Source organism: Trichinella spiralis, assembly GCF_000181795.1.
Source record: "Trichinella spiralis strain ISS 195 chromosome Unknown Scfld4, whole genome shotgun sequence".
Lineage (NCBI taxonomy): Eukaryota > Metazoa > Nematoda > Enoplea > Trichinellida > Trichinellidae > Trichinella > Trichinella spiralis.
In genome coordinates this window covers 9,135,952-9,161,567 of record NW_003526943.1, presented here as the reverse complement: position 1 = coordinate 9,161,567, position 25,616 = coordinate 9,135,952, and the positions used below count along the sequence as shown (strand labels likewise).

General features: G+C 30.5%; 8 protein-coding genes and 1 non-coding gene across 9 annotated transcripts; 5 read left to right on the top strand and 4 right to left on the bottom strand.

The window, feature by feature from the left end:
• Position 1: 1 nt before the first annotated feature.
• On the bottom strand, positions 2–4,535 carry Tsp_02266 (putative Pre-rRNA-processing protein pro-1). The gene is made up of 14 exons (XM_003378006.1): positions 4,506–4,535; positions 4,293–4,430; positions 4,014–4,241; positions 3,838–3,951; positions 3,427–3,642; positions 3,170–3,284; positions 2,576–3,099; positions 2,367–2,552; positions 1,656–1,859; positions 1,277–1,599; positions 1,062–1,209; positions 897–1,008; positions 373–503; positions 2–178 (listed from the first exon to the last, which is right to left on the bottom strand). Exons 1-14 carry the CDS (start codon positions 4,533–4,535, stop codon positions 2–4), a joined length of 2,646 nt encoding a protein of 881 aa, XP_003378054.1.
• A 1,267-nt stretch (positions 4,536–5,802) lies between these two features.
• Positions 5,803–5,875, bottom strand: Tsp_02267. Its single transcript has one exon. It is a non-coding gene; the product is annotated as a tRNA-Val (tRNA).
• Positions 5,876–6,587: 712 nt separating this feature from the next.
• Tsp_02268 (glutathione peroxidase) lies at positions 6,588–7,421 on the top strand. The gene is made up of 4 exons (XM_003378005.1): positions 6,588–6,673; positions 6,818–7,087; positions 7,226–7,310; positions 7,371–7,421. Exons 1-4 carry the CDS (start codon positions 6,588–6,590, stop codon positions 7,419–7,421), a joined length of 492 nt encoding a protein of 163 aa, XP_003378053.1.
• A 394-nt stretch (positions 7,422–7,815) lies between these two features.
• On the top strand, positions 7,816–9,029 carry Tsp_02269 (conserved hypothetical protein). The gene is made up of 4 exons (XM_003378004.1): positions 7,816–7,828; positions 8,254–8,282; positions 8,332–8,702; positions 8,966–9,029. Exons 1-4 carry the CDS (start codon positions 7,816–7,818, stop codon positions 9,027–9,029), a joined length of 477 nt encoding a protein of 158 aa, XP_003378052.1.
• A 1,583-nt stretch (positions 9,030–10,612) lies between these two features.
• On the top strand, positions 10,613–11,491 carry Tsp_02270 (hypothetical protein). Its single transcript, XM_003378003.1, has 2 exons — positions 10,613–10,646; positions 10,686–11,491. The coding sequence occupies exons 1-2, from the start codon at positions 10,613–10,615 to the stop codon at positions 11,489–11,491; spliced, it is 840 nt and encodes a 279-aa protein (XP_003378051.1).
• A 332-nt stretch (positions 11,492–11,823) lies between these two features.
• On the top strand, positions 11,824–14,653 carry Tsp_02271 (hypothetical protein). The gene is made up of 3 exons (XM_003378002.1): positions 11,824–11,826; positions 12,629–12,742; positions 14,480–14,653. The coding sequence occupies exons 1-3, from the start codon at positions 11,824–11,826 to the stop codon at positions 14,651–14,653; spliced, it is 291 nt and encodes a 96-aa protein (XP_003378050.1).
• Positions 14,654–15,894: 1,241 nt separating this feature from the next.
• Positions 15,895–16,785, bottom strand: Tsp_02272 (glutathione peroxidase). The gene is made up of 5 exons (XM_003378001.1): positions 16,723–16,785; positions 16,498–16,542; positions 16,285–16,433; positions 16,012–16,096; positions 15,895–15,942 (listed from the first exon to the last, which is right to left on the bottom strand). The coding sequence occupies exons 1-5, from the start codon at positions 16,783–16,785 to the stop codon at positions 15,895–15,897; spliced, it is 390 nt and encodes a 129-aa protein (XP_003378049.1).
• Positions 16,786–17,709: 924 nt separating this feature from the next.
• Tsp_02273 (conserved hypothetical protein) lies at positions 17,710–18,197 on the top strand. The gene is made up of 2 exons (XM_003378000.1): positions 17,710–18,030; positions 18,060–18,197. Exons 1-2 carry the CDS (start codon positions 17,710–17,712, stop codon positions 18,195–18,197), a joined length of 459 nt encoding a protein of 152 aa, XP_003378048.1.
• Positions 18,198–19,069: 872 nt separating this feature from the next.
• Tsp_02274 (hypothetical protein) lies at positions 19,070–20,438 on the bottom strand. Its single transcript, XM_003377999.1, has 3 exons — positions 20,249–20,438; positions 19,269–19,783; positions 19,070–19,144 (listed from the first exon to the last, which is right to left on the bottom strand). The coding sequence occupies exons 1-3, from the start codon at positions 20,436–20,438 to the stop codon at positions 19,070–19,072; spliced, it is 780 nt and encodes a 259-aa protein (XP_003378047.1).
• Between the last annotated feature and the right edge of the window lie 5,178 nt (positions 20,439–25,616).

Here is a 25,616-nt window from a genome sequence, read left to right as displayed (position 1 = left end):
TTCAGCTGTGTGATTCTCCTGAATTTTGTCCAACATTGTCATCATTTCTGTCCTCATTGTCATCATCTCCAATGTGGAAAAGTTTATCCGAAACCATTTTTCGCATTGATTTATTAATTTTCACGTACATATCCAATTGGTATTTCAGCTTATCTATTTCTTGCTGTTGTTGTTCATGCTGAATAGAAGAAAATGAAAAATTACTAATTAATTAATTAATTAATTAATCTATCAATCAGTCAATTGATTAACACAAATAAATAAACTATTAATTGACTTTACCTGTAAAAGTTGCTCATCATCATCATCATCATCGATACCAAAGTCCGCGATTGGCAAAGCAACATGTGCTTGCCGACGTAACGGGATTACACTGCTGTTGGCGTCACGATTGACGTTTCTGTCAAATTTGTGCACAAGCATCACTTGTCCACTGTCGTCGTGTTCAATTTCTCTGGTGAACATTGGAACGTTTGGAACAAAGCTCAAAAAAGTGGGCGTCGCTTAAATTAATATTAAGAAAAAAAATCATATTCGATGTTCAACAGTGACGAACGAAACTCACATTCCAAAGTGATAATTCGCATACACTGACCATTGGAAACATCCCACAGACGAATTGAAAGATCGAAAGCCGCCGACGCTAGCTGTGTACCACTGATATCAGTGGTCAAGCTGGTCACTTGACATCTAGCATTGGCAAATTGTTGAACAATTCAACAAAATAATAATAATGACATACTTGTGACCGATAAATTCCAATTTATATTTTTCATCCAACAGATCAAAATTAACCGTTTTGTTCAAAGGCTATTGAGGAAGATATATTTGAATAATTTTGACAAAAATAAAGTGAAAAATTACTCCGGCAAACAAGCAAAGTAGCCAAATTTCACCCACATTTGATCCAACGAACACTTTACTGTCGGACAGATCCGTCGCGCATGCGGTCAGTGGCGAAGTGAAATGAATTTCCATTTCCAATTTGCCAGTAAATAAACTGTGCACCTGAAAGTTCAGATGAATCAATCAGTTGTTTGAAATAATTAAATCCATGCTACAGTCAGTGTTCGATCCAATGATGTACTGTAGACTCGGCTGGTAATTCCACCGTTTCCAACTTGCATATCGGTTATTGGCAAATGGTGGGCAGTCCAACGGATAATCGGCAGTGGCGCTGCATTGGAAAGAGGCATCGGTGTGACAAGTCTGAGAAGAGAAGAAAAAATGGAAATTTGTTCCTTTAAATTTCAAAAAGAGAAAAAAACAAACTCACTTGCCAATATTCCAGACGTTGATGAAACCATCCTGACTAGCGGTGATGACGAAACTGTTGTCTTGCAAAGCGCATACTTTCACAATGGAACTGTGATGGGCTTCGATGGACGTCAATGCCATGCCGTCTGTTGTCTTGAAATTGAAATAAATAAACACAACAGCGAATCGGTATGGAAATAATTTGAAATTGAAATTCAAATTCAACTCTACCCGCCATGTGAACAAACAGTTGTCGATTGCTCCAAAAAATAGACTTCCATCCGCAGAAACGGCGAAATCGGTCAACGGTCCTTGGAGACAAGAAAGCAATCCCGCTTTGGCCTTAAACAGTTGTTTTTAATATTAAACCGACCAGAAATGAACAAACGAATGTAGACTTTGTTGTTCAGATTGTAAGCCTGCATCAGCGGCTTGTTGGTGAAAGAAATGAAGACACAACTGCCGTGGACGAGCAAAGCTTTCTGGGGTCGTTTGTCGATTAAATCCATACCGCGCAACAGCCACACCGTGGAACCGTTGCGTGGGTTGTAAGCGGCGACGATTCCATCGTTGTCGGTCGACGAAGCGCAGACGAGCAAAAGCTGCAAAATTTACATAGAAATTTTGAAACAAAATGTACCTGAATTTCATCAACTACACAGAGAGAGAGATTGAGAGGCCTACCTCGGGCAAATTAACCGAAAAACCAGACGTATTATCCGTTTTTAAATACTGAAAAATGGTTTCATTTTCTTTTAACAAACAAAATGAAATAAAAATTAAACAAATTGCAAAATATCTACAGATTCACACACAACAACAACAACAACAGTACAACAGCAGATGACAATTTATTTTTTATCCAAGAACGATGCTCATAAAAATAAAACCAACCAACCAACAAACAAACAAACAAACAAAGAAGAAACCATTCCTCAAAATCCGACCAGCAGTAGAAGAGCGAGTGAGTCAGCGAGTGACAAATAAAAAACCATAATAAAACTGTTAAAACCACATAAAACTGTATCAATATATCATTTAGAATAAAAAAAAATTTTCATATCAATTTCATTTTACGAATAGAGTTGGTGTGGGTGTTGTTTCTCAACATGGAAAAGTGGTCCAAACTGCGGTGAAGCTTTCGAAGCTGTTCGAGCTTGTCCACGAACGCAGTCGACCAGTCCAAAGTCGACGTAGCCGTGGTCGACGTGGACAAGCTGCTGGGCGGTCGTCGTTGGTCGAACGACAACGACTGCGTCATCAGTTCGAATTGCGGGCTCGATTTCGAACCCCGCCTCGGATTGAAAGACGCAAATACAGGCTGCTGCTGCTGCTGCTGAGGGTGCTGGTGGTCGGCTTCACCGGCTACAGTATTCCAGTCGACCACATCAGTCGAACAACAACAACTACTACTACTGCTACGCTTCCACTCGTTGCCAGACGTCCAACCGTGCAGACGAGCCTTTTCCCGTTCGAGACGGGTTTCGCAATGGTCCAACGCCTGTTCGACACTCCGTTCGAAACAGTCGAATTTCGCCGACAAGTTGGCCACGTCATCGCGAAAACGGCGCCCCCACCACAGTAAATCGCTGCGCTCTACCCTCTCGGCAGAGGTCGCTGCCAACCGCTGCAGTTCAGCTCGACACCGCCCCAATTCGACATCCCGCTTTTCGACTTCGGCCGACAATTCACCGACGTTCTGTTCCAACTGCCTGATGCGCACCGCCTGTTCGGCTTTCGCTTTCAACAAGCTCGCTTTGCACTGTTTGCGCAATTGGTTCACTTTCTCCTCGGCCGCGGTTCGTATTTCTGCTTCGTAAGCGCAAGCTTCGTCTTTGTCCGCTGCACAAGCACGTATATATATTATGCACAAGATATATTTTTTTTTCTGAATTTTCAACAATCCACTTACCACGCTCACTGCCGTTCAAACTGCCCTCCAGTTGACGCTCCAAATCGTTGATGATCATGCGCAATTCTTCATTCTCGACCATCGATTCCGTGTACATCGTCTCCACTTGTTGCAACTGGAAATGGAACTTTTACAATACATTCATTCGAACACAAAAACGTCCATTGAAAAAGTAAAAACAAATCAAAAAATAATAAGCAAATTATTGAATATTTAATATTCGAAATTACTGCCGAAAATAGAAACGATCACATTACCCGCTGCTCTTTGTCCAACAATTCCACACGAAGTGAATCACTCGACAGATCAAAAGTCACCCGTTTCAGTCGCTTCTTAAGCTTCACCTTTTCCTCGGATACCGTATCGGGACAAGAGGATTCCAGCGCGGCCAATCGATTCTGCAAAGTTCCTATTGTTTCCAACATGCCGGACAGTCGATCATTCAGCGTTCCCAAATTGCCCCTCTCTTCTGCCTGAAATTGAGATACATTTAAAAAAAATAATAATAAAATTCACTTTTCACAATCAATTATTTTACGCACTTCACTTTTATCCCCCAACAAACGAACGCTGTCTGTTATATCGGTAGCAATGCTGCTGTTTTCCAAATCGATTTGCCCATTTTCGCGGTAAAATGCCACCGGCCTACCCGGTGGACAAACATTTACTGTTTTTTTCAAAGGTTTCTGCTGTTCGATTGTTTCGAACAGGCAAGAATCCGTTTCTATGCATTTATCCTGCTTCTCTTTGTTGGTCAACAAAGCCAACTGCTTCAAAAGTATCTGCAAATATTCCCAAGTTGAAAAACAACAACCCTGAAATCTGCAGCACCAAGACAGCTTACTTGATTTGCTGTCACTTTCGCGTTCAACAGTTCATCTTTCTCCTGGCACAGATCGGCCAAATTGTTCAGTTCGTCTTCACGATCGCGCAGTTCGTCGTTCAATTGGATCAATTGGAAATTTTTCCGCTTAATTTCCGCATAACAACGATGCAATTCTTCAATCAGACCCCGATCAGTACCACAACCATCATCAGCTACTGCTGCTGCACTTGTACTTTTGTCAACCCGCTACAAAAGTAAACTGTGACAATTGTAAACACAACCTAAACAGCAGCTAACCTGACGCTTATGCTGAGAAAGTTCTTTATCTTTGGCGATCAATTGTTGACGTAGATTTGCCAATTCTGCTTTCAAATCATTCAATTTTCTCTCCTCTTCCACCGTTTCATGATCACCGTTTTGTAAAGTAACCACCGACTGTACAAAGCATCAATAACAACAACGATAATATATATAAGATGATAATAATAATGAACTTCATGACCAACTTACGCCTTCTGATGGCGAAAGAAGTTTTGTCATTTTTAGAAATTTCGCTTTCGACTGTAGACGTTGTTTTGTCATTTTTTCATTCAATATCTGTATGAATTTACAGAAAAATATAAAAATACAAATCGACATTCTATCATCTCTCACCGATAGCTGCTTTTCTTTTTCAGCTAAATCCGATTGCAAACGCTGAATTCGCCTACTGTATTCATTGCACAAAGCACACGGCATTGCGGAACAAATTTGCATAAACCGGAAAAGTTCACGTCTAGTTGTACCAATTCGATGCACGGATTCGACGCACCAAAATTGGTCAACATTCGCAACTAAACACCTAAATTGTACACATCACTCTACTGCTTCATATCGTGCGCATCGGATTATTCGAAAATTATGATAATTTTTATAGACATTAAATTTAATAAACATTTCGAACAACTGGCATTTGAAAAACAATTACGCAACGTTGCTAAACAACACATCGTAACCTACAGTATACATTGCGATGTAAACACGAATGCAAGTATAATTTATTATTCACCTACAAACGGGTAAACGTTTGTACTGAAGTGAGCGGAAAGTAAGTATTATAAAAGTAGCTTTTTTTGATGAATAAAGCTTCACTTTTAACTGAAGCATGGAATAATTGGAGAGCTGTTTCTATTCAACACTGAAATAATTATCAGTACTTTCTGGTAATATGCAATCTGCTAATGTTCCTTTCATATTCCAGTCAAACTTTTCATTTGTTCATTTTCCATTCATATTGTTATTGAAATGTAATTTTTATTATTTTTTTACTTATTATATGGTAATTATTTTCCAATAGTATTTGTACGACTGTTATTTATGATCTTTAATACAATTTAGAATAGTCTAATAAATTTAGAGTAATAATCTTCTTAGTTAGTTTTCAGCCAGACAAAATTATACACATAATTTCTTGCCGAAACTTCCAATTTATTACCTTATAAAAATGCTAAAGTACTGAATATCTAACTAACTAAAAAATTATATAAGAAATCAAGACAAACTGCTGTAGCTAAAAATATTATTAACAAATAAGTCTAAAATTTCAAATTTTGATTTTATTTTAATATATATGGTTAACTGAACGATTTATTAATACTCAAGTAACAACTAAGTCATTTTATTTACTTCTTTGGTTCATATGAATTTATTTGATAATAATGAAAATAAAACGTTCTGCAGCATTTTTAATCGTTGACAAATACTGAAGTGAGTTTTATAAACTCTGGTTCGTGAATTATTTAATGATTCAAAAGAACCATCAAAGAGTTGTCCTTGCCTGGGTTCGAACCAGGGACCTTCTGCGTGTAAAGCAGACGTGATAACCGCTACACTACAAGGACATGCACTGATTTCCTCTTTATAACCAATAAATAGTATGTTTAAATGGTTGGACAATTTTATATTATATGGAACTGCAATCCTAAAGCAGAATAAAAAATAAGATATTCAAGAGATAAATTGTCGTGGAAAAATTATTAGAAAAATGAAACATTAAGGTGTAATATTATTTGCGTTTTCATAAAGATTTTAATTTTTATTATTTTACAAACCATAAAAATATTGAAAGAAAATAGTTTACGATAAAAAATAATCTGTTATTTTTTCAATTTTTACTTGATTGTCGCATTTTGATACAAGTCTCTTACTGTAGTGTTGATGTTGCATAATGTTTAATATTTGTTTTTTGCATGTTGTTTCATTCTTTTTTTTGCAGAAATAGCTGTATTGCTTTATAATTTCCATTGAATATTAATTTCAAATTATGGTATATTTAATAATCATATAGAACTTTTTGCATTTTTATTTGCAAACGCTTCATACTGATCTTATTTTCTATCATAATTTTGCACAGAATTACTAATTATAAAATGCATGTATTTTATTAGTGGAGAATATTTTCTTTCTACAATTAATCATTTTTTTAAATCCAGCATTCTCATTGAAAATTGTCAATGTTAAGCTATAACGATTGAGATGATTCGTCATTATTCGCGAGCTGTTTTACATCCTCGAATTTCACTTTTTTTAACATCTTGTACAGCACTTGCAAGCATGTCTTCGACAAAAGAGACAACTGCATTCTATGAGTTTGAAGCGAATGATATTGACGGCAATTTAACATCCATGAGCAAATATAAGTAAGTTGTTTGTTTGTTTTTGTAGTTATTATAATGCAAATTTGTTTTTCTCGTTCGAGGGGCAACGTTGTTATTGTTGTCAATGTTGCCAGTCAATGAGGATTAACTGACAAGAATTATTCGCAGCTGCAAGCACTATATCAGAAATACAACGGGGATGGGTTACGTATTGCCGCTTTTCCATGCAATCAATTTGGAGGCCAGGTTTGGTTTACGTGTATTATGTATTTTTATCTTTTCCTTGCTAATTATAAACTATTTGAAGGAACCAAAATCGGAATCTGAAATTAAAAAATTTGTCACTGAACGTTATGGTGTCACTTTCGACATGTATTCCAAAATTAACGTTAATGGAAAGGATGCCCATCCATTGTGGGTTTATTTGAAATCGAAACAAGGTGGCACTTTTGGAAGGTAACTTTATTTATCAGATAAGCAGGCTTTATCTCACCTGTTTGTTTATTTGAATGTATTTAAGTAAATAAATTGACAAGCACTGCAATGATAAGATATTTATCAGGTGAACAATTGTACATTGTTATTGTATTTTAGTTTCATAAAATGGAACTTTACAAAGTTTCTTGTTGATCGTACTGGGAATCCGGTAAAACGTTTCGGTCCAAAAGAAGATCCTGACGTAAGTTTATTTCATTTTTTTTAATTTCAAGCATTGTACAATTAATATTTTCTATTTAAGTCCATGGAAAAAGATATAGTAGCCCTGTTGAATCAATCGAAAGAACTGTAAATTCTGGAAAGTTGCAGCTGTGAATATTCTTGTCGTTTTTATTTGTTTGGTATTGTAAATTTTGAAGTTTGTGATAGGATCCCTAATAAACCAGACAATGGCTGGGGATTCTTGATGTAAAACTTCAGCTTTGGTTATTTAAATTGTTTACTTCAAGTACTTAATTTGAAATCATATTTTTCATGTGTTTTGAAAGAGATGATTTGGTTTTTTTCATTTGGATAATGGAATCAGTTTCAAGTACAATTATTTGATTTTTTATTGGTTGATAAAAAATAGAAATGGTTTTTAGAGAAACTTGCTTTACATTTAATAGTGCATTTATTTGCAAACAAATGAACTTGTTGTATAAAGTAAAGCTTACTTGGTATTGAAAATGTGAAAATTGTGTTATATGCATTGTACACGTATGTTTACGAAGAGGTTGTAAGGATGTTGAGGTTCAAGTATGATAAATAGATAGATAGATAGATAGATATAGCCGTTTAATAATAGTAAAATATGAATGTTTGTTTATTTGAAAGAATGTTAGAATAGGATGTTTTTTAAAAGATATTAATGATATTCTACTTTGTATAATAATCGTATAAATGCTTGTATGTTTGAATTATAATGCTTGTGAATGGTGTTATTTTAAGTTTCATTTAATTAATTGAAATGGGTACTGATGTAAATAAATTTTAATCATTGACTTGAAAATTGGTTTTAAGAAGAGAAGTTTATTTTTTTATTCATATTCTCAAGTTGTGATGATTTTGCAATGTGTGCATGTGTGTGTGTGTGAAAAATAGCTGCAGTTCTTAACAGAATATTGGAAAATTGTTGCTTTCAGCTGGTACTACAAGCAATGCTAGTTCACAGGTGAGAAAGCTAATGGCTACAAGTGAGAAGCGTGCAAAAATTGTCTAAGCTTGAAAATGATCGATGCGCTCTTGTGAGTAGTGTTGGCAAACGACACAGGGGAGCGTGGCAAGCAGGTGAAACTTGCCAATTTTGTTCTCTCAATGAAAATTGCAAATCGGTGATTAGCATCAAACTGACGCCAGCTTCCAACCGAGCTGAGCATTTTCCACACCCTTGTCGTCTGCATGGACCAACAGATCCACTGCTTAGAGAACCTCTCCGCCGAAGAGTATCACTTTTATCAACAACAATATTTAAATACGACATTAATAAATTTCTACATTGCGTTGTCCTGTTTGGCGTTGCTTTGCAATATTACACTGATCATCTTGACGTGGAAAGAGAAGCATTACAATCGTACGCACAGATTCATCTGCGGTAAGAACGAATTATTATTTCAATTCTCAATTCATCACATCCATTAAACACAAATTAAACGCACACGTTCCCCGTGTTTAATGTACTACATTAAATTGTAGAACATTAAATTTTGATAAACATTTTCATACTGGAGTTATTTTCTTTCTTTGTTTTGAAATTGATAAATTCATCAAATCCCCTCGATCGATCAACCTGACTAATTTTGAATTCAAATACGTATAATAATTGATTTAATTTTTTTTGTATTTTTTCATTCACAGACAAAAAAAACCACAAAATAAATACGCAAATGTTGAACTTGCATCGTCAGTTGTGACTACGTAAGAAAAGATTGAGAGCAATTATAAATGACGATGTTGAAGAAGCATTGCATTAAAATTACGCCCCTGCTGTTGATTTGTTGTGAAAGAAGTTAATTGAAGTTATTCATTTCTTTTCACTCAAACTCTCCAAATTGATGAAATCAAATTTATGAACAAGAAAAAAAATGAATAAATAAATAAATATATACCTCCGCTTCCCAACGCTATATTGAATTTCATTATTATTGCTTGATCGGGATTTTTTTTACTGAAAAATTTTCTTATTGCTGTCTGGAAAAAAATTTATAAAAGATAAATAGAAAAAATTCTTCACTGAATATTATTGAATCCAAGGTTATTATAGTTGAGGTAAACATACAAAAAAGTGAATGAAATTTTACACGTTCAGACTTAGATATAGCTTTTAAAAATACATTTTCATTTTATCAATATTTTCATACAATATGATAATGTAATCTATGCTTCACAACGTAATGTGTGTATTACATATGACAGTTTACAAGTAAGCGATGAAAAATATTGCAAGTAAAAATGATGCAATATTTTTTGAAATGCTAGTTATTAAAATTACAAAAGTTTTTATTTCTGGCATATTTCTCCAGTCATAACTGATCATAAATCATGGTTGTCTTCGGTGCAAATTTTCCATTTTTGAATTTTTATCCCATACAAAAATTCTTTTTTTTTCAATATAATTGAAACAATAAAAAAGCATAGATCATAGCATAGCTTTGATACAACTTTTTCAATAAACTGTCGTCTATTTTATATAAAATTATGCTTTAAGATTTTTTAACAAGATTAAAAAATTTTCATTCATTATTTAATTTAACTTATTTTGTCTTCTTTGACAGATTAAAGTGAGAATAATGCAATGTATTGTTTGTCAATTGAAAATGATTGATCTAATTTTTCATATTCCATATTACTCAGTCAGCAAATGTAAATCTGATGATTTCTAAAAATTGCTGTTCAAAATTTCAAATAAAACTTTAATAATAATGCAAGTTTTTATTTCCTTTTTTATTTTTTTTAATTTTTAATGACTATAACTAATATGAGTCAATAAATTGTTAAAATTATTAACAATTCAATGGCGATATTATTTTCAAATCGTATCAGTTGACGAAATTTATTTTTAATTTTCAACTCAACTAAAATTGAAAGTTTGTTTATTTATGTTAATATGTTTTTTCGTTAAATCAAGTAATTGTTAATAAGTGACTGGCCGTCTGTTGAATTAAATTAACTAATAATGTCCATTTGTAAGCGGATTTGCGATTAACGTGTCATTATTCAATGGTTAATAATCATTAAATGCTGTTGTTCTATATAAATTAAGTTGTTTTAATGATTTACAAAATTTTGCGAATTAACTTTGCAGCAAATTATTAAGAAACGTGGAATTTTTATGGAAAAGAATTTGTTCTATTTGTTGCAAAATGCTGATCGTCAGCAGCTAACTGATTTTGCAAAAGCATCATCCATTCAATTGATAACGATAATTTCAAAAAAGAATCATCAATTTTTTCAAAGATCGAAACAATAGTGTTCGTTATGAGATTTTTTGTTTCAAATTTAAAAATGAAACTTCTCATGTTTCCATTGTGCATAATTGGTCATATGTGATATATGCGTATGTGGTCGATAATTTTAGGGCACGTTTCCGGATGCATGATCAGCCTGCTTAGTGGAATGATGTTCTACTTGCGGCTTTTGGTTCCAGAATTTCGCCTGTGTTTGGTGAAATCGGTCGCTTGCTTGTTGCCAATCCCAGTGCATTCGATTAACTTCTTTGCCGATGATTTCATGTCGTTTTGCGCCTTTTTCATGGCCGTGGATCGTCTAATAGCGGTCCGGTCTATAATGAGTGTAAAAATTGTGAACAAGCTGCCATCTTCCGGTATGCTGCTTTTCACTGCCGCCTTTTTGAGCTCCGCGGATTTGGTCATCTCCATTGGGCGGGTATTATTGTGGCCAGACGTGTTGGTCGTGTCGTTGTGCATAAAAACTTGGCTAGTTTCAGTTTACCACTTCGTTCCGCATGTTATGCTATCGATCCTGTTGGACAATTGCACAGTGGTGATTTACCTGCTAGCATTAGCAAAACTTCGACGCCGACGCCTTTCCACCGATAATACCATTCGATTCATCCAAGTCAGGCGAGAAATTATCGTTTTGAAAAAGATCCGTTCAGTAATTTTGTTCACATTCTTCTTGCACAACATCCCGTCCATGCAGAGCTTGCTCAACATCCTCTGGCCGACGTTGATCACTGAACCGTGTCTGTTCGACATTGCCTACAGCGGTCTGTTGACCATGTTCGCGTTGTATTCCATTTTCACCGATCATTCTTTGAAACTCACCCTGCTGAACTGGCTGAAAATGTCGTTGAAATTTTTCTCCTTCAAACGAAAAATCGAAATTGCACCCCAATATAGCAGCCAATACAAATATTCTTGATTTGAAATTTCAAAAAAAAGCAAAAATATCCCTCTTCTCACAGTTGACTTTAAAAAAAAGTAAATTTGATATGAAAACATGCTAATTTTATTGATTTCATTAAAAATTTTAAATAACAATTTAACTTCTTAAAAATGTTTACTGTTTTTTTCAAATATTTTTTAAATCTACTTAACCGATATATATATATACATACCTCTCATGAAAAGTTATAAAAAATTTACATAGTAATTTGATTTTATCATCAATCATCTAAACATATACATTAAAATATAAAAAATAAAAATCTTTTTAGCAACTATGCAATTATAATTTAAAAGTTATAGATATATATGGTAAGTTAATCGATTCAAATGTATCTATTCAAAGTAATCGAAATATTGTAAAATTATTAAATTTTATTTGAAAATGTTTAAAGAGTGTTTTCTCAGATTTATTTGTGGCGCTTTATGTTTCTTTTTCAATTTGGAAACACGTCGAAAAATTAGCTTAACATAAAAACATCATTTAAAATTTAAACTCAATCCTATGTAAATATTTTGTCCAAAATTATTACATTTTTGAAATTGTTGTTCTTTTGTTAATAAATTGAATAATTGAAAGCTTCATGGAAAACAACATATTTTTTTGCTTTTACTTTTACTAAAAGTTGCCGTTGTGGTTGAAGTGAATTTCATTAATAATGCCATGCATGAATGTGATAACAATGAAATGTGTTTGTTCACAAAAATTACTCACTTTTGAAAGTTGTAAAACGTAGCGTGACAGAAAAATTGTCACTCTTTCACTCTGTTGAGCATGAAAAGTTGTCCATTTCTAACAATTTTCCAACTGATTATCTCACTAACAACAAACAAATCTTACTTCTGAAAGTATGCATACGATATTTTATAATAATTCATTAAACATATCCATATGAAAAGATGAAAAATATGAAAAATAAGAAAATTTTTTAAATAAGGGAATTTAAGATAAAATAAGATATGGAATGTAATAATTATATGCAAAATTATTATTTAAAATATGTATTAATGTTGATTATTGATCTTTTGCAATTAACTTCTTTACAACTAATGTGGCAGTCATTAATTGTTTTTGCTCTAGTTAGCTTTATGGAAGAGATAATTTTATTTTCAGCTTCTCATTATTGTGTTCTCAATCTCCAGTCGCAGGCGGTTGTTCAGCTCGTGTATTTCCACAATCAATATTACAAGTTTTGTAACAACGATACTGAAATATCGCAGTTTCACAGTTAGTACCGTCGGCTTCGTCTTTGTAAGCAAGGCACCACGGGGTCCACGAATTTCCGGCTATCATTCTGTCCGTTGCTTCAGGGCAACTTTCATCATAAAACTTGAAATTATCTTTGGCTATAAAGTATAAATTATTTTTTAAATAAATAATTGAATAATTTCATTTCATAAGCTTTTACATTCAAAAATGCCATGTTCATTTACGGTCACTTTTAACACTTTGGCACAACTGGTGCAACATTGATATCTTCCAAATAGGATATTTTTTGTGCACATGCTTTTGCCATGGATGTTGATATAATTTTCACAAACGGAAACTGGCCAATAATTTATGCATTTTATTGGTTGGATTTTTGCCGGTTGAGAATCGGGCTTTGCATCATCACAATAAGCTTAACAATTGGAAATTATTTTTGAACAAAAGCAGAAATAACTTACATTGATGAAGAATGAATGAAACACATGCAATTAGCAGATTTCTTTGAAGCATATCAGTGAATGATCTTAAAATTCAGATTGGGATAGGCACAGCGATTGTATAATTAATTAAATTTACCGAACAATTTGTTTGCTAAAACGCCTTGGCAAAGCAGACCATTTGTTTAGAAGCGTCTAATTGCGTATTGGAAAATTGCGTAGCATCATTACACAAACTTGCTAACAATATTCAATATTTGTCTTCACGAATAGAAAGATTAATAAATTACTGTAAACTTCAAAGTGCTCATTGAAATTTTATAAAATCTCAAAATTGTGCATCCTCCCAATTATTGAAGTTACAATTATGTGTAAATTAAAAAGTCTAATGATTATTCTTTTGTTTTTCTCAAACTTTATCAAGCAGTTCAAAAATATTTAATAATCTATGTTGACGATGCATTTATTTATCCATTGTTTCATTTCAAATAGATGGTAAAATTATTTTCTTTCAAATGCTTCCAATTTCTAATAGAAAACAACGATAATAGATTCAATTTATTCAAAGCAAGAAAGCATCAATGCGCAAGTTTTCAGTTTATTTTTAACTTTAAATATCATTTATATTTCAATCAGTCCATTTTTATTCAGCAGATTTACTTTTTCAAATTAACAACGACAAACTGAGATAAAATTTGTAATCAAATTTAAAGCTTATCAAATTTATGACTACATTTCAATTGAACAATTCTAAAATGCACTGAAAATCTTCAAAAGTAATTTCTGATAATTTATTTTTCTTGAAAATGATATTCTTATGTTTTTTTCATTGATTGTTTAGCATTTTTTGAAATAGATATTACAATCCTACTTTAAAGTAAATAATAAGATATTAAAAAGTTGAAGTAAAAGTGCATAATAAAAGAAATTTCAATTCACTGCAAACTTGATTCAGTTTTTTGTTCAATTTATTTTTTTATATAAAAATGTAATGCGCACAGTGGCATTTAAAGCCTTGCATACAATTAAATGAGTAATATTAAAAAATTAAATATGTTCCATTTTAAATGAGAAATAATAATAGCAAAATGCAGAGTAACGATTATTAATAATAAATTTAAACATTCTACTTTGCACAAGCGTTAGTTTTAAAATAATATTAATATTCTGAAACTTTATTTTGCTTCTGTTAGAAACAGATTGTGTGATTACAGTTAAATTTACTGAGATGCATAATTTGCAGAATTTGATGATGCAATAATTTGTCTGATTAATAAAATTATTTTCAATTTTTTCTGTAAAATTTAAACTTTTTCAGTTATGCCTAATCAAATCATGTGTACTTGCAAATCAGCATTTCAAAAATAACGTTGTCTCAAGTGAATCATGCGTTTATGTGGTAAGAATGTTTACAATAACAATTTATTGTTGCATACAAATGAAAGCATGGAAACAGCACTTGTTTGTCACATTTAAAGCGCAATATCGTTAATTAAAATTTTTTTACAAATTTGTATCACCTTTTTATCCAAGATTCTCAGAAGCTACTAATGATGGACAATGTAATTATAAGCAAAAGTTCATAGTTATCAAAACGAATAATGATGCTTCTGATTATGGAATATTACCAATTAAAGATGAAAAATATGCTTCATTTTAATTTTTACTTTATAATACAAGTTTATTAAATGTAATACTTAATGGTAATAACTTTAGAAAAAAGTACCAAAATTTGAAATTTATTTTTTTACAAAACAATCATATTTGATTTTCTCCTTTTTGATATTTATTAAGAAAAACAATATTTATTTAGGAAGCGCATTATTTAAGCAAAACAAAACGCGGAAATGTCAATATTTTCCTTCTTGTTTGCTGTTCGTTTCATCATGATGCAAGAACATTGGCTGATACAAATTTCAAAGAAAATATTAATGCAAAATTATTTAATAAAACATTTTTTAATTTTAATTTGAATGTATGCTGTTTTGTTCTGCGCATTTTCTTTGCGTTTTTATCAAAAAATTATTGTCCAAAACAGAAATTAATAAATCATTCAGTGATTTTGATTTTTCAATAATTACATTATTCTAGAAATTTTACAATACATCTAAAATAAGAAATAAATTTTCACTTTGAAAAGAATTCTAATTTTTAAAAATCAGTTATGATTGCAATTCTATCATTCTTTATAATTCATGAAAGACCTTTTTTTCATTTAATACAAAATAAAAATATCATATTTGATTCATTTTCCCTCTTTTTCAATTTATCCGATAACATTTCATTTTAATTGAGTTACAATTTCTGTTTGTAAAAAAATTTCCAAAAATAACAATTACTTTGAAAGAGCCACTTTTGAACATCTACGTTTACATATTTATGAAGTATCTGATTGAAATTATTAATAATTTTTCTTTTCATGATAAATATTCATTAAAAAAATGAGAGAATCAAATTTTTATTCAGTTTAAATATAGAAATTGATATCAGTATGATGAAATAAAAAATTTCACAAAAAAACTTGTGCTTTAATTGTAGATTAATTTTTTCTTTCAAAAAAAGCATCTAAGTAATCAAATTTTGAAATTGCGCATCAGATATTCCCCGCCATTTTGGTTTAAGGGAATATCGTCACAAAGGAATTTCAAAATTTAAATTCTAAATTCATAATAATTATAGTGATAGTTTGCGAAGAGAAGAGTGAAAATTAATTTTTCACACCAGCTGCATATTTTATGAATCTTTTTTGTTCAACAGGGCTACAAAATCAGGTTCCATACTCTAAAAATAGAATTTAAATGTTCAAGTAGAATTAAACTGAATACTGTATGCAAAGATTGAAAAAATTACGTTTGGCGAATCATCAGGTTCATAGCGTCGAACTGGAACACCATTTTGATCAATCAGAAACTTTGCAAAATTCCATTTAATTGGCCTGCACATGAAAATGCAATTACATTACTATCTCTATTGTTAACAATTTTAATCAACTGAAAGTTAAAAATAATTTTTTTAATTTTACATTAAAAAAATTGCCGCACTTAATGAATATTAATAATCTGCCTTTAAAATATTCAAAAATCAAAACATGAAATAATTTTCATAATTACAAATTAAACATACGTTCCAGTAGTTCCGCTCAGTTTGGACTTCAAAAAATGCCATAATGGATGTTCATTTGCATCATTCACGTCAATCTTTGAATACATATCAAATGTTACTCCATAACGTTCTGTTGCAAATTTTTTAATTTCTTCCTCTGATTTTGGTTCCTGATAAAACAATAAACATATGAATTTATCAAAATCTGTTTTCTATTTTTTTTAATAAAAACACCTGCTTTCCGAATTGATTACATGGGAATGCAGCAATACGTAAGCCCTGTGATTCATATTTTGTGTATAATTGTTGCAGCTGTTTGTAATTACTATCAGTTAAACGTCATTCACTTGCGACATTGACAATGATCAATATCTTTCCTCTAAAATGCACATAATAATAAGGATACAAAAATAAAATTTGAATTAAAACTATTTACTGGTATTTTTTCATTGAAACTACATTTCCATCGATGTCTTTTGCTTCAAAATCGTAAACGCATTTATCGCTGCTTTTCGAAGCCATTTCTACAATGCTCACGAAACATTAACATAATAAGAAACATTTGTCATCCTTTCATTTGAAAGCAGTGAATAAAATTTAAATAATATCAGCTTGTTAAATTGTGATAACACGCGGAAATTGCAGAAGCATGCTTTTTGCGATCGAAAATTAATTCAAAGCTTTGAACAGCATCATTGAAAAATTGTATATGATAAAGATAAGCACTGTTCAATTAATTAATTAATGAAATATATTTTGCTGTTATTTTGCAAATACAAGAAAAAATATCAAAAACAAATACAAAATGCAAATTCAGAAAAATAGAAAAACTGTAACTTTGCGATAATCAACAAAAGCTTGTCGTGCAATTAAATTTTAAAAAGTACATTTAGCTTAAATAATACATTCAACATTATCATGCAACAAAAAAATATGCATTCTAAATAATAAATAATGCATAGAATTGCATAATGTAAGCAAATTGCTAAATAGTTTAACGCAATGCAACTGGACAACTGCAATGAACTTTTTCCCTAAATCGACATGAATAAATAGTTGTAACCAACCTGTTTAACCAGCCCAATTTACGATAAACAGAACAACACACAAACAAGCAATAAATTTTATATGAAAATTTGCTTAGCAAATAAAAGTCTGTTGTCAAACACGTTCAGGAAAATTGTTTCTATCTTTAGTCCATACTACTGTAGAAGTAATAAAAGGAAAAATAGGCAACAAGTTCGTAACTGCTTTTTCTTAAATTAACCTTTCCATTAGATAAAATAATTCATTTTTATGCACATATTTATTTAACAGTATAATAATAATAATATACATTTAATTAATTTGTTCAGTACATTTATTTATATAATAAATGTTAATAAAAAACTAATAATAAATTTGAATATACAAATATATGTGTATCAATGTGTGGAGTGGTTAGAAATGTGTGAAGGTGGTCGACTGGAAAGCTCAGAGGATGACCATGACGGGCGACTCGAGATCAAGCGAGACCCAGCCCCATATAAGCGATTCGGTATCGGTTGCGCATTGGTGACACCGAATTCCTGGGAAGCAGGAGCGGCAATGACCGAGAGGGATCTTTTTCAGAGCGAGAGAGGTGACGGACGTGGAGACGTGTGGAGATGTATTCTGAGAATGTCGACGAGAAGGCGAGACCGAGCGAGCGAGAAAGAGCAAGCACAGAGCGACGGCGGACGAACTGGCGAGGACCCGGAAGCAGATCCGCCGGCCCCACCCCGGCGGGTCGTTACACCCGTTCTGCTCTTTCTCAGAGCACAAATCCACACGTACCACTCGTCTCCACGTTGGTCACCGCTCTCGCTTCGAAAAAGATCCCACTCGGTCTTCGCCGCAGGGGAATCGTGCGTGCAATCTGCATTAGAAATTATTACCTTATTTGCATTTACTAAACATTTCAGGTTATTAACATTTCAACTGAAAAAGTTTTATTTTTGACATTCTAAATTATTAAGTGAATCATTTTAACTATAATTGCTTTCATTAATTACAGTCAATGAAACTTTAATTGCAACGGAAAACTTGTTGTTTAATAAAAAAATATGGTGACGATTCTAACAATATCCACACCCAGAGTTCATTTCAAGTTAAAAGAAATGACTAATTATTTATAAATAATAAAACGAATTCCATCATCTGGATTCAATAATAAATGCTTTTTATCATTGAACACTAACTTGAGTAAAGACAGTTTATTAAACAAATTTTATGTAAATTACATTAATCATACGCTGCACTGACTGACTGAGTGTTTACTATATATATTTTTAGTATTTTTAGAAATAGTTAAAGTATTTGAATTACGATCAAGCAAGTTTAACATTGCTTTTGCGCGATTGCTTTATTTTTGTTCAGTTGCTAAAAACAGTTAATTCATTAATTTATTAGAAATCTTTTACGTGTAATCCATCATTTAGATAGAATGAATATGAATTTTTGAAAGTGCACTAACAATCTTGTTGCGCTGAAAAGAAAATTAAAAGATACATACAAATTACACCACAGATGTACGTTATTATGCAATAAAATTGATATGTTATATTTATGCACCAATTAGAGTCTGCTCCATTAAGCAGTTGTGACTTTAGAAATGAAGCTTCAATTCATGCTTATGTTGTGACTGCTTTTGCTGTTCAATTTATGCATTTGAACAAATTTTATTTTTTTGAATTATGGTTATCGCTGGTTACTTTCATGAAAGATGACATTTGTTGAACAGTAGCAGAATGGTGATCAGAACAGAAATGGCCGCAGATACAAGAATTCAACAGAGCATTACGCAGTTCTGCATCAGATGCAATGGAATAAGTTGCATAAATGGATAAATTGATATTTTCAGCTATGAAAAGAAATTTTCGAATGAATATTAAATTTTTGTTCAAAATGTAAGCTAGGTGAAAAGATGACGGAATGTTCCGAAGTAGAAAAGTAAAAAATATGATGATGCGAATTTTTAGCATTACCGTTTCTTCTCGTCTTATTTGAGAAATTCGAATCGAATCGCTCGCAGAAACGACGTTGCGCTTCAACAAAACCATAGCATAACCGTATATAAGTACAGTACTGTAGCCAATTCCTACGCTTGACAATAAATGATAAATATAATGCCAACGAGCTAAGAGATCACTGTCATAGCAGACAGAGTAAACTTTAACATCTTTACGCTTAATGCAGTCCGCAAGGATTGCCACGGAATTCAAAATGCTAAGCGAAATTACAGCAATCAAAAATAGATGCGACCTCAACTTCAGCTTTGCAGTTGTAGAAAGTTTGATTGATCGAATGGCAACTAAACGGTCAACAGCCATAAAAAACAGACTCAACGTAGTCAGCCACAGCGAAAACATGTTGAGCAGTACATTTGGTACCGGCTTCAGGCAATGGCTTACAGGTACCTTTACATCTGTCTCTTCCAGCAGGCGTTCAATATTTGCAAAAGAGATTGAAAATCCTTTGATAGCACACCCAAATGAAAATGCTGAAAAAAAGAACAAATCAAATACATATATACCATATATATATATATATATATATATATATATATATATTTTATAATATTCGGCGAAAAAGTTGCCATTGCATGTATGGAAATAATACTGAAAGCTTTCACAAATAACGAAAGCGGCTTTTATAAATTCTCTTGCATACGTTTATTGTTCACTTTGTGTCAAACAACTACTTTGTAAAATAAAATTAACTGGCAGTTGAATAAGAAGTCCAATAAAGATAAGATAAGGTAAGATAATATAATATAATATAAGATAATGCAGGTCCAGTAAAATCATGGTCTTTACAGTTTTTTATTTTAAAGTAAATTGAATATTTTACATCTGATAAATTCAAATACATTTTATGTTTTGCGTTTGGTTTTACGTAATTATTGCTAACAATAAAATATTTCATGCAAAATAAATTTGAAATTCCCATCACATTTTCTACTTACCAAAAAGATATTTTTTAACTCTGGAGTCAGTTTTTACCCGTACCATGGCAAATAAAAATAGAACGTTTGTTATAACTGCAATCAAACCACTGATGCTGCTGAGAATATAAACAGTAATGTCTTCATTATTATCATTTATGGCAGAGATGTTTAATGAAAACGATTCATTGACATTTGTATTTTCCAGCATTTCATATGCACATTATACCTACAATAATAATTATGCAAAAATTTCAATATTATATATAGTACCTTTAAATTACAAATCACAAAATAATTATCGATCATGACATCAGAATTTATAAAAAGTTTGATCATTTCATTTTATTTATTATAAAAACACACTTTCCAAACGTTTCGTTAAAAATAATTTTTAAAGTATAAATTACATGCAAATATTCAAGTTCAAAAATATCCTTGGAGCTTATTGAAATTATAAAAAAGTAATAAATTCAATCCACTAATTAACTTAATTGAATATGTTAATTCAGAATCATTGGTCAGTCTTGAATAATACAATACTGTTGAGAAAGCTTTGTGTAAATAAGAAGTAATTTCATAATTAAATCTATCACCGGTTATTAATCATTTGACTTTCCAGTTAATGAAGTAAAAGCATCAAAAACTGGAAATGATGACACGAATTTGACAATAATATCTACATTTTGTTAAATCATTAGATCATTGAAAAATATTATTCATTAATTATATGCAAACTTTGTGCACTGTGCTTCAATGGGCACAGTTCTCTGAACAGTTGTGCATATATGAACCAAAAGTGCGCTGAAGCCCCAAAGATATGATCTAAAAACTGAGCTAACAAAATGCAAATAAAAAAAACATACAACAATTGTCGCAGATATTCTTAATTTGAATAAAAAGCTGCAAGCACTTACTTTTTGAAAACTGGAATTGAACGCTTGAAAGATTTATTAAAAATAAAAAACGGCTTAACGTAATAAATCAGACAAAGAACAATATAATATGGCTGTTATTGATTAAAAAATTTATTAAAAGTTGTTTAGTAAACAAAGAATACAAATTTCAGCTTTTTTGTCGTTTATCATTTATTTTAACAGAAGAACAAGGCTTATTTTATTTTCATCTTTTAAACTTTGCAACACTATTCATCATTTGTTTGCCTTTTATATGCTTTGTCATGCGCATTTGTTTTTATTACCATTACCATGTCAGCATGAAAAAGTTCTTTTGAAAGCAAATTTAAAATGAATTATACAGTTAATAAATATGCTTCTAATACATTCTTATATATTTTTTAATTAAAAAATTACTTTTTTATCTGATCGCAATTTTTTGGGAAACTAGCATTTCAAAAAATTTTCATTTTTATGTAATAATTTTTTGCCAGTTTGGCATCAATTATATACCGATATAAATGATATTTTTGCAGAAGCAAATAAAATAATTCAAATAAACACGCAATGCGTAAAATTCTATTATAAAATGAAGTTCCCTTAATGTGATGGTTAATTAATAAGAATCTGTTTAAAATTTTATCAAACAATATCGCATATTTTAAAACATTTAAATAATGTATTTACTGAAATATATTTTAAATGAAAAATTCTTCATGAACAAGCAAGATTTAACATTTTAATGAAGTAAAACAATTACAGAAGAAATAAATTGCTAAAGAAAAAGCATAAAGCAAATTTTGAAATGCATAAATCAAGTATATTGCCTTATAAGAATAAAGCGAAAGCCGCACATTATAATGAAGTCATCTAATATTTAAGTTACTTTAAAAATTATAAGAAATTGAATGTTTTAAAATGAAATATTTTCACTGAATGCATGAAAAATGCATTATTTATTATGCGGACAAATTGAAAATTAAAACTACCCATGTAAAATGCTTGATTTTAAAATTAACCTTAAAATTGGATATTGTTCATGCTTCAAAGATAATTTTAAATGCTCTGTCAATAGCTGAGTAGATAGATCATTATGAATCTCTGACTACAATTACGCTGCTAGCAAAAACAGTCATTTGCAGAAAGAAATTCAAAATAATTAAAATAAGAAAAACACTATAAAATTAGATTTTAAGCTTAATTTGAAATTTTAAATTGCTTGAATCATTTTTTATTGTCATTCGATGTAACATATCAATTTTCTATGGCCGTTATGCACTTTTGAATTTTAAGTTACATTTTTAAATAAAATTTGACTTTTTATTAGTCATCATTACATGTATTGCTTTTTTTGTAACATAAAAATTAAAAGATCACATTTAATATTTAAATGTAGCATTATTTACTTGAAAATAGGAAAATGGCTTAATACTACTAAACACTTCAATCCATTGGTACTGCAAGTTATTGCAATGTAATGTTAGAAATAAAGTCCAAAATGTCCAAAAATCAAAAAGCCTACCTTTCATTAGTAGACAACGTTGCATTAGAGTAGCTGCAATTGCATCTGATTTAAAATATGCACGCATTTATATATGAAATAAATAAAACTCTTCATTAAAATTTTAACGCTCATTCTGTGAGATTTTTCTTTATAATATATTAATCAAAATAAATTTGGTTTCTTATATAAATGATGTCATAATATGAAATTTCAACATAATAGTAACATTTCCTTATTCCGTAATTTATGCTTTAATAAAAAAAACTGTATTGAAAAAATGATTCTTTTTTCTGTAATTAATAATGCACCAAGAAACCTCTTAGCTTGCTTGCACGGGAAAATTTTAAGTTAAATTATAAGAATTAGTTTCTAATCATTTCCAAGATGGATAAATGTTTGCGTACACCTTATGTGTGAATTGCAATATGAATAATTAATTTTATTTTGATATATAAAGAAAAACATTAATATAAATGCAGTGGAATTGAGTAATTTCAATTTTCAAAAATCGCTGAGCGTTGTAAAAATATTGTGAAATATAAATTTTAGCAAACCTTTTCTTAAAAATATCTATTAATTAATAAGAATTTTCTTTAAACATCCATGAATTTAATGGTTGTTTTATTCATTACATTCAAAAATAGTTGCTTATATCACGTATTCCAGTATAATAGATTAAATTGCTTTTTATCAAATTAAATAAATAAAGAAATACTTTGCAAATACTTTAACTTTATTATATTGTATATATGGTCATTATCTAATATTTTTAATTAAGGTTAGCAATTCGTTGTATGAAATAAAAGCATTTCCTGTATTGAAAATTAACATATAAATGAAAAAAATTTTTTAAAAGACAGTTAACTGAAGCATTAACATACTCATGATTAACATTTTATACAATTTTAATTCAAGTTCATCAAATCTAGATAATTTTTTAAATTATTTATCAATTTGCTTCATTGCCGCATTGTTAAAAACTAATGATTTTAAAGTAACACCGTTTTTTTAATTAAAAGTGCGGGTTTACAATGACTTTTATGTTTATTTTCTCTTATTTTTAATAATTCAAAACAGATATTGCTATAAAGCATTTTAAATTCAAATATGTTTAAATAATTGTGAGTAACTGTATATCATAATTATTTTAATTGATAAATATATTATTTTAAGGTTTTAGAATTTTTTAGAATTTCCAGTTAATGAAATCATAAAGAAAATTAAGCTTTAGCTATATTTGAAATACGTTACCTTCTTGAATAAATCGAACATGCCTGATTGATAGAGGCTGAAATTAAGCTTGCCATATATGCGAAGCAATTACCCATTGTAAATTTTACACAAAAAGAGTGTCATAAATAGTAGATCCAAACTTGAACTAATTAATAATTGTCCAAGCATTTGCAAAACTTATCTTATTCTTTTATAAGTTATGTAACCACTGTGTGATTGATTCAATTGTAGAAACCGTCGAGCTTTTACAACAACTTAATTCAGTAACTAGGCATTATTATTAAAGGTTAGCATTATCGATTGTTTATTCTCAATGACTGACCACTGAAATATGGCTATAATTAGTTCTGTTATCCATACTGCTGCCAAATGAAATGTAATTTACGATTGTGTAATAATACCTTGGTTATTCCTTGAATAGATAAGCGCATGATGTGCACGGCCATACGTGATCAAAGTTTGAAAATGCATGTCATTTCTTTCAAAAGTAGCAACGTCAATCGATCTGAATATTTATTTTACAGATTAGTTGCCTTCCAATATTGCAAACTGTGCAAAATGTAAGAAAACTGAAGCAAAATTAGAATATGTATTTATTTAAAACAGAGGAAACAGTTTCCTATAGTACTGGCATCCCTGCCGTGAACATGAAATTGCCGATGCCGCTGTACTGCATTAATAAAGCAGAGTGCTCAATGTGGTATATTTTAATTAAACTGTTTTATTAATGGCAAAATCTACTATGCAACAAAACATGTTTATAAATTTTAAGCTTGATTAGAAAGCCTAAACAATAAAGTTAATTAGTTTACGAACAACATTTTTTTTGTGTCTAAAAGCGGTTTTATTCTTAGAAAATTGCTTTGTGGATCATGGAAAGAATTGTTGATTTAGAATTTACTAAAACATATGTAATGGGTAATTTATTATTATAATTTATGAAAATACATTTCACTGCAATCAATACAAAGCTAAAAATAAACATTTCACTTAAATTACAAAGAATTGTGCACTGCTATTTTCATATATTCCCATGAATTATAACGTATTTTATTGTGTTTTCATGTTTTGTTTCGAAATCAGTGATGACTTGCTAATGAAAAGCACCCTTATATGATTATAATTTACTGTAAGTTTATTTAAGTAAATATGATAATAATAAAATAAATTTAATGAACTTCTAATATTAGTCTAAATTAACCGATTAAATTACCTCGTTCAATATTTAGATTCATTGTAAAATACTTATATTAATTATATTTCATTTGTATTACAAACAACAAATTAAACAAATTTATGATAAAAACACTATTTGTAGTGAAAAATAAAAGATGTTTTTTATTCAAGAAAAATTTAAACAAAACTTTCAAGTTGATAAAGCACGAAGAAGCGCCGCTATTTTTTGCTATTTCAGCGTTTAAACTAACAAAAAATTTATAGAAAACGTAAATAAATTACTATCATATTATTATATGAATTTTTATTTCAAAGAAATGAAGTTGTAAAAGCATGTAAGAGTGCACGCGAAATAATACTAGCTAAACTGCTTTAATGAAGAATTTTGTAAGAAGACAGTTGAACTGAATTCCAGTGCAAAAAGTGCAACGTTGAATAAATGAAACAATTATGATAAAAATTGTGTAATTATCATATTCAATTATCTGAATATGAGACAATTTTACAAAGTGATATCAGTCACCGTTAAAGCTATATAACTCTGTAAAATAATTAATTTCAAAAACTTATGATTTCACTT

Excerpts from the sequence above, each read along its gene's own strand:
- Tsp_02266 (XM_003378006.1), bottom strand. The coding sequence starts at position 4,535 with ATGACAAAACTTCTTTCGCCATCAGAAGGC. Across the intron at positions 3,100-3,169 it reads TTTGAACGGCAGTGAGCGTG|CGGACAAAGACGAAGCTTGC; the intron begins GTAAGTGGATTG and ends GTGCTTGTGCAG. Across the intron at positions 1,210-1,276 it reads AACGTCTGGAATATTGGCAA|ACTTGTCACACCGATGCCTC; the intron begins GTGAGTTTGTTT and ends TTCTCTTCTCAG.
- Tsp_02268 (XM_003378005.1), top strand. The coding sequence starts at position 6,588 with ATGTCTTCGACAAAAGAGACAACTGCATTCTATGAGTTTGAAGCGAAT. Across the intron at positions 6,674-6,817 it reads ACATCCATGAGCAAATATAA|AAATACAACGGGGATGGGTT; the intron begins GTAAGTTGTTTG and ends GCACTATATCAG. Across the intron at positions 7,088-7,225 it reads CAAGGTGGCACTTTTGGAAG|TTTCATAAAATGGAACTTTA; the intron begins GTAACTTTATTT and ends ATTGTATTTTAG.
- Tsp_02269 (XM_003378004.1), top strand. Across the intron at positions 8,283-8,331 it reads CAAGCAATGCTAGTTCACAG|CTTGAAAATGATCGATGCGC; the intron begins GTGAGAAAGCTA and ends AAATTGTCTAAG. Across the intron at positions 8,703-8,965 it reads TACGCACAGATTCATCTGCG|ACAAAAAAAACCACAAAATA; the intron begins GTAAGAACGAAT and ends TTTCATTCACAG.
- Tsp_02270 (XM_003378003.1), top strand. The coding sequence starts at position 10,613 with ATGAAACTTCTCATGTTTCCATTGTGCATAATTG. Across the intron at positions 10,647-10,685 it reads GTTTCCATTGTGCATAATTG|GGCACGTTTCCGGATGCATG; the intron begins GTCATATGTGAT and ends CGATAATTTTAG.
- Tsp_02271 (XM_003378002.1), top strand. Across the intron at positions 12,743-14,479 it reads TGAAATATCGCAGTTTCACA|TTATGCCTAATCAAATCATG; the intron begins GTTAGTACCGTC and ends AAACTTTTTCAG.
- Tsp_02272 (XM_003378001.1), bottom strand. The coding sequence starts at position 16,785 with ATGGCTTCGAAAAGCAGCGATAAATGCGTTTACGATTTTGAAGCAAAA. Across the intron at positions 16,543-16,722 it reads CAAAAGACATCGATGGAAAT|GGCTTACGTATTGCTGCATT; the intron begins GTAGTTTCAATG and ends TATGAATCACAG. Across the intron at positions 16,097-16,284 it reads CTGAGCGGAACTACTGGAAC|GCCAATTAAATGGAATTTTG; the intron begins GTATGTTTAATT and ends TTTCATGTGCAG.
- Tsp_02273 (XM_003378000.1), top strand. The coding sequence starts at position 17,710 with ATGTGTGAAGGTGGTCGACTGGAAAGCTCAGAGGATGACCATGACGGG. Across the intron at positions 18,031-18,059 it reads CGCCGGCCCCACCCCGGCGG|AGCACAAATCCACACGTACC; the intron begins GTCGTTACACCC and ends GCTCTTTCTCAG.
- Tsp_02274 (XM_003377999.1), bottom strand. The coding sequence starts at position 20,438 with ATGCTGGAAAATACAAATGTCAATGAATCGTTTTCATTAAACATCTCT. Across the intron at positions 19,784-20,248 it reads AGTTAAAAAATATCTTTTTG|CATTTTCATTTGGGTGTGCT; the intron begins GTAAGTAGAAAA and ends TCTTTTTTTCAG. Across the intron at positions 19,145-19,268 it reads AAATAAGACGAGAAGAAACG|CTGAAAATATCAATTTATCC; the intron begins GTAATGCTAAAA and ends TTCTTTTCATAG.